This window comes from Cyclopterus lumpus, chromosome 11 (assembly GCF_009769545.1).
Source record: "Cyclopterus lumpus isolate fCycLum1 chromosome 11, fCycLum1.pri, whole genome shotgun sequence".
Taxonomy (NCBI): Eukaryota; Metazoa; Chordata; class Actinopteri; order Perciformes; family Cyclopteridae; genus Cyclopterus; species Cyclopterus lumpus.
This window is the reverse complement of record NC_046976.1, coordinates 14096901-14109052: the sequence shown is the minus strand read 5'-3', so window position 1 is coordinate 14109052 and position 12152 is coordinate 14096901. Positions and strand designations below refer to the sequence as shown.

Genomic DNA, 12152 nt, shown 5'->3' with positions numbered 1-12152 from the left:
TACAGTGAGGTCATCTCTCCCTCGCTCGCTGTCTCTCTCCCTCTCTCCCTCTCTCTCTCCATGTGTTGCTCTACCTCCTTCTCCCTCTGCCCTAACCAGGTATGACAGATGGATGCTGGCATTATTGGAAATCGTTGCACACAGAATCTCATAAGGTTCTAGATTTATATTGCCTCCCCCCCACCCCCCACACACAAATCATTCCCCATTTCACCTGCCGGGGTAAGTGGGAAAATGTCGAATGAACAGAAAGAGAAACACAATGCACAGTATGTCGTGTGCAGACTCACTAGAAAGAAAGACAAATAAATAGATGTGTTTCCATTGCATTAAGGAAATGATCTTTGCCTGGGAGAATACACTTTTGACAGCATATCGCGCGTTCTCTCCTTGAGCCACTGTGAGAATCACAAGAGCAAATACAACCCCGAGCTCAAAATAAACGCCATACCTTCCCGCGGTGTGCAAATAAAATATATCCACTGTCAAACAAGTGCTCAAGGTCCAATCGTCAGCTACAGCTCAAACTATGTCTACGGCTCTCTAATAAAACATGTAGGAAGCTCATAAAAATGTTAAACTGAACACTCTGGGCAAGCTCTGAATACATAACAGTTTGACATTACTGGACGTTCAAACTGTTGTACTTACAGGCAGTCCTCTCTCTCCTATCCCTGGTAATCCAGGCTCTCCCCTAGGGCCTTGCTTTCCTTGCAGAGCCACTGTGTTACCCATGTCTGCAGGCAGCACGGGGCACACTTCGCATGCGTCGCCCTGAGGATTGAACATGAAATCAAAGTCACAGTATGTGGATGAGAGAGAGAGAGAACACATGCATGTAGATTAAGACATTAAAGACAATGTTTAAAAGGTACCTTTTCTCCTTTAAACCCCGTTGTTCCTCTTGGTCCCTATGAAAAGAGCAGATTCCCAGTCAAACACTGATGTATGTCTATATTGGAAGCTCATGCAGACATTGCCGAATATCAATCAATGTTCATAAGAGTCTCTCACTGGATCTCCTGGGAATCCATCTTCTCCCTGAGGTCCGGTATCTCCCTATTGACACAAGTCACATGATTTGTCTTCAGAATATTGTTACACGTAACCTGAAAACTATTCTTCAAAAGTATCTTTGCCTTTAACTTGGCTGAGTCTAAAACCCCCGAGGAGAAAACATAACATAAGAGTGAACACTGTTAATATGTTTGTCGCGATCAGTGATGAATGGAATAAATGGATTATATATGGGGGCTCTTATGGGGCCCAATGGTGAACCTACCTTGTCTCCCTTTGCATCAGCCGAATCACCAGGAGGGCCCTGAAATACAAATACATAAGTCTTTTCAAAAGCTGTTCTTGAGACACTTTTAGGCTTCTGTCATGGCCAATGAGTGCTGCACCAAAAGAAGGTTCTGCCAAGTCCTGCTCTGTACTACAGAGCAAGGTTGAATACAAGTCGCTAAGACGAGTGTAAGGACATCTAGAGAATGTGGTTAAACCATCCAATAGGTGAATATATGTTTTTTTTATTTTTTAATAAAAAAAAAAAACAAGTGTGAATTTGCACTATGTGTTTATGAGTTCACGCACAGAACCTCACAACCACTCGAACCCCCCCCCCCCCCGATGCCAAATTGAAGCCTCCTGGGGACATTTACTGTGAACCGACCGACTAACCGAGCTAGAAAGCTGCCAATCGCAGCAAAATCACACTTACTGGTGGGCCTGGCTTTCCAACTCCCTGTGGGCCTGGAAATCCGGGCTTCCCTGGCTCCCCGGCCAATCCCTCAGGACCCACCAAACCTGGGGTACCCTGGGAAAACAAGATGCACACTATTAAACCCACTGAACTGAATGCATGTGACAGGTAGATTGATGGTAGGAACTCCCAGACTTAATGCAGACATACCTTCTGTCCCTTGGGGCCGACCACACAAATGGACCCGCCTCGTCCCTGGGAAATGGTGACGGACAGAAAGGTAAGTGAAAGCATCATCGCGGTCAGTGACGTCATCAGTGCCATCCCAAAATAATAGAGCAAGCTCCACCGAAAAAAAATCTATCTCCGAAATATCGTCATTGAATTGTTCAAGGCACCTGTTGATTTCCCTCATTCGTTTTACGATTGGAATAAAAATTAAAAAAAATTAAAAAAATTTGAATTGTTGAGTCTGTAAGATGTATCGTCTTCAGCGATGAACATGAACAAGCATATTCATATTCACAATGTCAGATGGCTGGCAGGCTTAAGAAAAGCCATCCTCAACCCAATCCATCTGTCCACGACAAGCACTTCGCCTGGTGAGCGGCTAAACGTGTGTGTGTGTGCGTGTGTGTGTGCGTGTGTGTGTGTGTGTGTGCGTCTGATGCCGAAAACCAGCGGAATATCTCTCAAGAGCGCACACTCGTTGTAATTTGTTCCTCTCAACTTTGCATGCGTCTCCAGGATCACTGCGCTGAACAGGGAAGATTAAAAGGTTTAAGTCTTCCTGAATAGGTGGCTGCCTGTGTGGGAGACGAACAGCACCGTCAATGAGGCCGCATTGATTGTGCTGGCTTTGTTGCTCTAGCCTAATCTAACAGGCATTAACAGGCCGACTTAACGCCATGGGAGAGTGGAGGCGAGAGAGCAGATATCAATGGGAGTCTTAGCTTAAAGAATAATACCATATAGGTTTACTGAATATCCGCCCTTCGCCTGATAATAGTGGCCCTCGCGAGTGCATGTTGTGTGAGTGTGTGTGTGTGTGCATGAAGCTGCATCGGCGTGTTTGTGAGTGCATGCTCTTTTGAGCATTTGTGTGAATGAAACATTTTCCAAAAAACTGCTCGACTTTAACCTCAAAGTAAATACCGTGCCTTCATTGATTTTAATTACAGATACTAAAGACAAAATAATAATAAGTGATAACCTACAGCCTTCCCTGGAGCGCCGGTAAGACCCTGTGCACCGATCTCTCCCTTGTAACCCCTTTCTCCCTAGACGGAGACAGGGTACAAAAAAATAAATTTAAAAAAAAAGGTGAGAAACAGACAAAAGAGAGAACTTAAAAAATAATAAGGGGTTAAGATATTAATTGGCGGAACATTAAGAGGTCGCGTCTTCATTATTATTCATTACTGAAGGTCTGTGAAACCTTTCACCTTGTACCCTGCCGCTTCGCCCCAGTTGGCAGGCAGTGCCTGTGGAGAGGAGGAATGGAAACAAGGCCCAGATCAATGACCATACTCCAAAGAGACACACACACACACACACACACACACACACACACACACACACACACACATGGGAAACATGGGCATGCAGGTACATACAGATGCATATATACTTGAATCAGACACATCAATCGTTACTTAACATATACATAAACACACTCACAGAGACCGGCATGAATACATTTGTGCACAGCCTAAGTCTCGGCACACACCAATTCCCACTGCATTATTAATTTTGGGACCCAATGCTTGACGATGAGAATTTTGAACACGGCTCAAACAAAATAGCTGAAGGGTTGGCGAGGTCTGAAGGCAGTGGGATGTGGTTTTTGTAACCTGTGGCAGAAGATTGGCACTCACCAGCTCGCCTCTCTCTCCCTTCTGGCCCTTGGGTCCCTCTGAGCACTGCGGATAGAGACACTTATTTGGCATGTATTATCGCAGATCACACTGTGCTGCATGCCAGAAAAACAAGACAATGCTTTTCTGCAAAAAAACGAGGCACTGTGCAATAGTGAGACGCAGCGGGAAAGTTACTTACTGGAGCTGAATGGGAGCCAGAACAGCTATCACCCTAAGATGGAGAGGGAGGCAGAAAAGAAGAACGATTGCGTGTGGGTCCGGAACCGAATCAGCGAGTGGAGAATGCATATCAGCTCGATGGTGGATTGGTCCCAAGCCAGCAACATATTAGACTACAGGGACATCAAAGTGTGTGTGCGTGCGTGTGTGTGTATGTGTGTGTGTGGATAGGTATAAGTGATCATTACTAGGCAGGTCTGAGCACATGTGATGACATCACACATTCCGCTGATATTAGTCTGACTACAAACACACACAGACAAACACACACACACTCTCTGTGCGCGTTTTGTCTTCCATACTCACCCTTTCGCCTTTTTCCCCTTTAAAGCCAGCAATAACCTGCAACACACACACCACACACACACACACACACACACACACACACACACAGTTACACACTCTGCAGTGGCCTACTTATAACGCGTTCTCATGGAAAGATGTGAAAGTAGAGATCAGGGATCCTTACATTCTCATTCAGAAATAAACAACGAGCACAGTACAGACGTATAGATACAGAGATGTAATACTAATAATAATTCTTTACATTGGATATTCACTGAATGTGTAAAAGTGTGTGAAGGAAGTAAAAGGAGTTGCAGTTCATGTATTCGCCAGGTGGTGACACTGTTACACAAAACAAACTGTGCCGCTACAGTACACGAATACAAAAGGATGGGAGGTGGGCGAGCTGGCGCACACACTGACAACCACATAGACACGCACACACACACACACACACACACACAAACACTCGGAAAAAACACGCACGCAGCTCCCGTGGGAGACGGAGATCAATATGAAAGTCGGAGTCCCACCGCAGTGAGGAGACCAGCTGCTCCTCACAGGAGGGCACACGCACTCAAACACATACCAAATGAGGATAACCATTATAAATAACCAACGCATTTCGGTTGTTGTTGGCAGAAGAGAGTGATTAAAGCTGAATCCCCTCGCCCGGTGTTTATGGGAGTCATGCTTTCGAAACGCCAGCACGTTTGCATATATTGAAGCAGTGACTATGAGCTTGCCGATGACAAAAGACAATGTGTAATGCCCCCCCGCTCCCCCCCCCCCCCCCCCCCCCCCCCGCCACCCCTCCTACGAGCTACAAATCTATCAATGGCTGGCTCGACCAGCTGCAATGACGAGTCACTCTTTCCGAGCTCTTGTCTGGCTGTGGGCTGAGTCAAGTCCTGATGTAGTTCCACTTAAAACCTCAGCGGCCTTGTCTTTATTGTTTATTATCTACATTGAGGCTTTTATAATGGAAAAGTCGGATTGTTGCGAAAGGGCAGAACACTTTCGCTGTGCATTATGAAATGGCATTAACAATATCCTTGTAGCCAAGCACATTACGCTCTCTTTATTACACTCAATTAAAAGAGCAGAAATGAGAATCTCTGAAGATCAGACATACCATGCTCGCTGCATATTAAATTGGTAGGGTTTTGTTGTTTGATTTTATACTGCATGTACAATGAGATGCAGTGGTTTTATGAAAACTAACATCTCTCTCTCTCTCTCTTTGCATCTGGATCACCTCACGCACCACAAGCAATCTTTATCATGCAGCGTTATTTTATCTGTTGTTAATAGATAAATATTGACACGGAAAGCCTGGATTTCCAGGCCCACCGGGAGTTGGAAAGCCAGTCCCACCAGTAAGTGTGCTTTTGCTGCGACTGGCAGCTTAATAGCTCAGTTGGTCGGTAGGTTCACACAAAATGTCCCCAGGAGGCTGAAATTTGGCATTGGGCACCAATATCCTCGTCAGTCGTGCCATTTTAAGTATTTCACATCCAAATAAACAGGTTCACATTTTGACATCCAACATCCCAATACACAGGTGGTAATTCTGCATCATGCATGCCAACATCTATGCTCATTTATGAGCATAAACATCTCAAAAGACTTTTTTGGCACCAGAATGCTGTCTTTGAGTATTGTTTTTTTGGTATTAAACAATTCCGATGGGCTCATTTTTTGGGGGCATTTGTCTCTCTAGCTGCCAGGACTTGACAGATCAAGGGCAATACCCAGCACTCTAACACAAATTGAAATACAGCATAAACATAGATTACTACTGGCCTGGGATGTGTGTTTAAATGTATGTAGAAACTTTTTTATTTGGGTTTAAGTGCCACTTTCTCAAAAGCATTACTTACTCCGACTCTTAATCTAACGGCAAAAAGATAAAAAAACTTTTATCTAAAAAAACCGGCTGTGCTAATAGATTCCTGGAGAGCCTTTTGACTCACATAACCATGAAACCACTTATGGAACAGAACAAGCTATGGAGGAATAGCTGAAGCAGCAAGACATGAACAGTGCGATGGAAATTGGTTTCTGACTGAGCTTTAGGATTGTGCAGCAGAAGCTTATTATTCAATCTACCCCTTATTCAAACCATGTATTTCCATTATCACATTAATAAATGGGCCTGCTTAGTTATATTTGTTGGTTTTTGTGTTGCAAATGGTGCTACAGGGTTAACAAGTTGTATTGATAATGAATTCCTTTGGGTACTGTGTCTATTTTCCCCCTAGAAAAAATAAATAAAATCACTGCCTGTGTAATTTGTCCACATTAAATTCACAGAACAGAAGAAAAGTCCTTTTTGTTTCTTTGCCCCGGTGGCCGAGCTCGCTGAGTTCTCCAAGCCAGGTAATAACCTACATTGAGGAAGTCAGGGGAGGTGGCCAGCTGCATAAGCACACACACGAGCAACATAATGAAGCGTCTGGACTTTTGTATTATATTTGTGAACAGAACATGCCCGTTGTAGGTGAATTATAAAATCAATAGGCAGCAGCAACTGCTTCCTGGAAATCCAATACTGCAAAATAAAGTGTGTGTGAAATGTGAGGCTTACTTTATCTTCCAGATCCTTTGAGGCAAAAATCTCCTGATGGTAGAACAAAAAGAAAGGGGAAGAAGAGATTGAAAGAACGAAAGAAAGGGGGGGAGGGGGGGGGGGAAGAAGAAAACGTCAAGCCTATTTCGTTTCACATTACACCTGAACATTACCTCATTATAACTACTATTTTTGGCTTCACATTGGTCCAGAATTTCTCTCTGTCTATGTTTAGACACTTGCGCTGACAGTTGCATGGCCAAAACTCACTCAAATCATATTTAGACAAGCTGAATCCAAAAGCTTTGAAGAGCATTGACAGAAATAGTTTTTGACAGCACCGTAACCGAGTTCTTGTTTCAGCCCAATTTTTCATCATTAATTAATCCACATGTTCTAAATTCTTCTCAAACCTTCGAACATATAGTTTATATTCACAGTCACTGGCATCTCTGCTGCAGTTCATAGGAACTAAAAATGTTCCCAGGGGGCTCCGAAACAAAATCTACACCGTATGACATCTATGGCAAACTGTTGTTTCCTGTTGCATGTGGAGTGCATCCCTTGAAACAGTGTTGCTATTACAATTCATTGCATCAGATAGACAACAAAGATAAGGAGAAATAAGGGCCATCTTGGTTTCATACACGGCTCATTAACAGTTCTTCTTTATTCCGAGTGAAAAGAAGACATAAAAAGAGGCTAAACGGAGAGAAAAAGAGAAGTCCAGTACCTCATGAGCACAGAGGCCAATGAAGAGATGCACAGAGTTACACATCAAGAAACACGGAGCAATGACTGGAAAGCTGAACGGAAACAATTTGTTGAGGGAGGAAAGTTAGAAGAGGGGGAAGCGTTTCAGCAAAAAGAAGGGAGAAGAAACATTTTACAGCTGGCTTTGGACTTCATCATAAAAGTCAAGTAGAAACACGCTGAGACCGGGGAATGAAATACAAAGAAGCCCGTGGGTCCCTCTGAGGTTCGGATGACCTTTTCGGTCGGGAGTTGGGCTGAAGAAAAGGAAAAAGACTTTTTACAGCGCTGGAAGATGAGAAACAGACATAAGCGATGGTACACACACACACACACACACACACACACACCTCTGCACCAAACCTCATTTGACTAGTAATTGCAAAAGCAGGTTGTTTAATTAACTGCACTGCAGGTGGTATCGATCTTGCAATCTAACTCTTGGCAAGAAAGATAATACAAAATATTGAACTATTGCTTTAAAAGAGTACTGGTATACAATTATCAGAATTACTAAGAACACTTTAAAAAAAAAAAGCCAATATCAATGCAGCAGAAACACAGATATAGTATATGTTTATTTCACACATTCTTCGCCACAATGAACCTCGACCAACAACCATTCGGTGAGAGATGCAGGTGTGTTATGCTCGCAGTTAAAGTAGCCTGAAGCAGAGATGAGAAGCGGCCTTCATCTTCATACTTAGTCCTCTTCAGACCCAACCGACAGTGATTCCAGGGACAATTTACGGAGCCACAAAAGGGTTAATAGACCTTTTTTTTTTTACATATTCAGTAATAGTCCTCAAGAACTGGAAAGAGGCTTTCATGTGTAAAACCTTTCAGGCTACTTAAGGAGAAAAAGGGGTAATAATGTATTATTACAAAGGCATCCACATTCACATAAATGCTATTTTACCAAAAGGCGAACCCAGCTTACCCTGCTCTCACTGCATACCAATAATGGCCATCGCTCTCTCCATATACAGAACACCTACCATTCCACGTATGCAGCGTTTAATACACTGTCACTCAGCGAGGCTTAGTTTAATCAAAGCAGTGCTTTGGCTCTGTAACATCTGGCCTGCACACTGGAATTCGGGATTACGTTGGTCATTTAATGTGTACAAAGAGAACATACGGATACAAATGGAAACCACTGTCGTCAGTCTGTGCATGCGTGAGCATGTTGGGAAATAGGGCAAAAGAGAAAGGAGATGGCGGAGATATAAAAAAATGGAAAATGAGTACAGACACGAAGTCTGGGCTGCATTCATGGCAGTTACACATCTGTAAGGAAGATGGTGGGAACATTACCAGGCACGGAATACTGGACCATACGGCTAAACATCATAATGCACGTATCAAAACAGTCAGTGTGCAACTGATAGCAGAGGAGAAGGTGAGAAAGAGAGAAATAAAAACAGACCGAGATGGCATGCCGGAGTTATTGTAACCGTGTCGGGTTGAAACCACCTACGGGATTGATTACCGTGTCCTAAGTCTGCCAGAGCTCTAAGTTAACACCAGCTCTCTCCAAAAGATAAACAACAGGCCGTAATGAATAGATAATTGGATATAGATCCCATTAATATGACTAATGAAAGAGGCGGCTGTGGAAACAACGAATAAATTGCTTTTAAAGTTACATCATGTATCACGCAGCATTAAAACAACACCATGGAAATTTGTTTAAAAAGCGCCACCCGTGTTGTTGCTTAAGGCTCTATTTCTCGTGCATCCGACGCTGCCCGTGGACCCTGTGAAAGATTGCTTCCAGCAGACTGAACTGAAGTTATATACAACTCAGAAGGTGTTAAAGACCGCAGCAATCTGTCTGTGTGTGTGTGTGTGTGTGTCTGTCTGTGTCTTATGGCTGTGCCTGATGGTAGCCAAGTTTTGTGATAATTCATTCTATTTGTTAATGACTTTTAAGTGCTCGTCATTGATTTGACAGTATTTTCAGTGCTATGACACTATATACGGAGTGATTGTGTGTACACGTTTGTAAACTGACTTTGTGCGTGACCACATGTGTTTTGCATTGGTAGAATGTCTGTGTGCATTTGTTGACTTACCTGGTTAAACGTGTTCTCCGACAGGTCGTTCTCTGCAGCACGCCGGCTCTTAGAAGCGTCCGGTGGACACTGCAAATATAATATACAGCGGACATTCTTTAAGACGGGGTAAAAGAACATAGTGATTTTTCTACCGAAATCCTACAACTCTACTCTGGGCCGGATGTAAAGAAATCAAACCTGAAGTACAAGAGTTAGATATTTCTTGATTTAGCCCCATGCTTTGTTGTATATTCCAATATTTGCAATATAGCAAGATGCATTTTCTCTTCAAGGAATAATGGAAACGGTCTAATTGTGACTGAGAGTCTAGCTGGCTGATCAAATCCAAATAATGGCATATAAAGAATGGTTTGATGACCAGAAGCAGACAATCATCAACTCATTTCTGTTCCGTGTAATGTCGTATGGACTGGAGCAGTCGGACCACAACCAGCAGTTCTATCTGTCCTTCATGTTTTAAGAAGCTCCGGGCTTCATGGGCGAGTGCCGACAGTGCAGAGGGTGCACACATGCTCCTCCACTTTTCACTTCAAACTAAAAACGCTGCTCGCAGGGAGCCCCGCAGCACGAATGCCGTGAGCGATGCAGAAGAGTTTTCCTTCTTCAAACCCTCTAATCAACCATTCCACAGCATTCAGTGCCGCCTCCAGAGGACTCCTCAGTTTCAAACTTCTGAAGGGAACTTCTCACCGTATTTGTATCGCTCTTCAAAAAAAAAAAAAATGCATTTGTTAATGAAGAGGACACACATGCACGCACAGACACGCAAGCACAGACACCCTGGAGAATTCGGAGAAGAAAAAAAAAAAAGAAAGTTGTCTGAGCACAAAAATACCTCCAGCTTAAAAATAAACCGTTAGAACTGGCTGTTTGCAGTTCTCCCCATACCTGCAGTGAAGAATCACTCGCTGTGTTTTTCTCTGTCTAACAGGAACATGCTGTCGTATTTAGGTCCAATGAATGTGTTTTCTACTTCTCTGAAGCCTGCAAACAATAACTGCATAAACATACGCATGAAGAGAAGAGGTAAATAGGCGAGAGAAAGAAAAGGGAAACATAAAGAAATCCTGTAGCAAATGGTATTCCTGAGGCTGCAAGAGAAAGAAAGTGATACTTTCAATTAGCCTTGTAGTCACACTTTAGGAGTGCAGACAACATTGGCGAACCGCAGTTGATGCGACGTAATTGCACACAATGGAATTACTCTAAGCTCAAGTCAATTTGTATACCAATACCCTATTAAAAAAAAAGCTTCGGGAGGATTTTGTGTTTACGAACAGGCTTCCACTTCAGAAAAGGTCCGTCGAAGTCAAGTGATTTATTGAGTCCTATATAGTCAGTGAACTGCATATCAAAAGTTTTGTTCTTCTCTCTGACCACCAAATTTAATATACATAAATCCCAAAATGTTTAACTTGTCCTTTAGATTCCAGGTTCATCCTTTTTTATTATATAGGTCCTATATAATAAAAAAAAAAGATATAATACACAGCGCTGTGCCATCAGTGTCTGATATAATATAGACGATATAAAATGAAGTTTATGAATTACATTATATTTTATTGAATATTTATTATATAACTATTTTTAAAAGGATTTTTGAATGGATGTTAATTTAAATAATTCAGTGTAGAGCAGGTGTGAAAAGTCTCCCCTCCGCACACATTCATTGGTATTGTTAATCATTGTTTATCCGTTAATGACGGTCGCCACTCTCACCCGTGCTCCAGGTATCTCACAGCAAGCTTCCTGAATGGCGAGGGAGGGGTCACAATACAGCATCACCTGCTGAACGTCCATCTAAGGTGAGGGAGAGAAAGACATTGATACATTTAACAAGCAGGTCTCCCTACGTCCTCTGTTTTGTTTGGTTAATAATGTAAATACAGTTTAAATGAGGTAGTGAGCTGAAAGCTAATTAAATTCGGATTTATATAAAGTATTAGGAAAGCAATTCGTCTGAAGGTTTACATGCGTGTGTGTGTGTGTGTGTGTGCGTGCGTGCGTGCGTGTAACAAATTACCCTGCCTGCTTTCTAACTAGGCTGGTTAATTGATCGTCAAACTAAGTACCTGGATTACTGAATCTATTTGGCATTAATAGACCTGGCTCACGTCAAGCCCATTCTCCCAGGTAGTCCACACGCTTTTGTAATCAGTACTGAATGTGATAGCCTAAAAAAAAACAGCACTTCATGGGCATAGCCTACGTTCTAAAATACACCTGCATACACACACAAATGTGACTACACGTATAACATGCATGAAGAGAAGGATTGATTTCAGCTCAAGGGCCGTTATGGGTGGTTGGTTCATGAGCAATATTTCACTCTGTCCATGTCCAACAGGGGGGTCTAGAAAATGCCTGGTTTGTTATCGAAAATTGTCAATACCAGGGGTTTATTGAATTATGCAGCACATCAACCATTCTTAATAGTCCAGGTCTGTATAATGGATTTTGGATCTTTCAAAACACTTTGGAAACGGACAAGTTACAGTTTGTTCTCCACACAGAAAATGACTAAATGTCACCACACTTTCAAATGGTAAGTTGAGATGATATTTACATTATAGCTTAAACTAGATCAAAGGCTTTTTAATAGCAAAGACTGCATATTTGATCGAAAGCACACTAGAGGTGCTCCTCTCATTTCAGTATTT

The 12152-nt window shown here is 42.6% G+C and overlaps 1 protein-coding gene across 2 annotated transcripts in view; it reads right to left on the bottom strand.

The window, feature by feature from the left end:
• col16a1 (collagen, type XVI, alpha 1) overlaps positions 1-12152 on the bottom strand; it is a 53605-nt gene that overhangs the window by 21519 nt on the left and 19934 nt on the right. For both annotated transcript variants that reach the window (XM_034545548.1, XM_034545549.1), the window contains exons 7-20: positions 11212-11292; positions 9490-9558; positions 6677-6709; positions 4108-4143; positions 3761-3793; positions 3580-3624; positions 3148-3186; positions 2920-2982; positions 1913-1957; positions 1721-1816; positions 1283-1321; positions 1015-1059; positions 876-911; positions 652-774 (exon numbers count right to left, since the gene is read on the bottom strand). In XM_034545548.1, coding sequence (XP_034401439.1) covers positions 652-774; positions 876-911; positions 1015-1059; positions 1283-1321; positions 1721-1816; positions 1913-1957; positions 2920-2982; positions 3148-3186; positions 3580-3624; positions 3761-3793; positions 4108-4143; positions 6677-6709; positions 9490-9558; positions 11212-11292 — 783 coding nt within the window. The remainder of the gene's footprint in view (positions 1-651; positions 775-875; positions 912-1014; positions 1060-1282; positions 1322-1720; positions 1817-1912; positions 1958-2919; positions 2983-3147; positions 3187-3579; positions 3625-3760; positions 3794-4107; positions 4144-6676; positions 6710-9489; positions 9559-11211; positions 11293-12152) is intronic.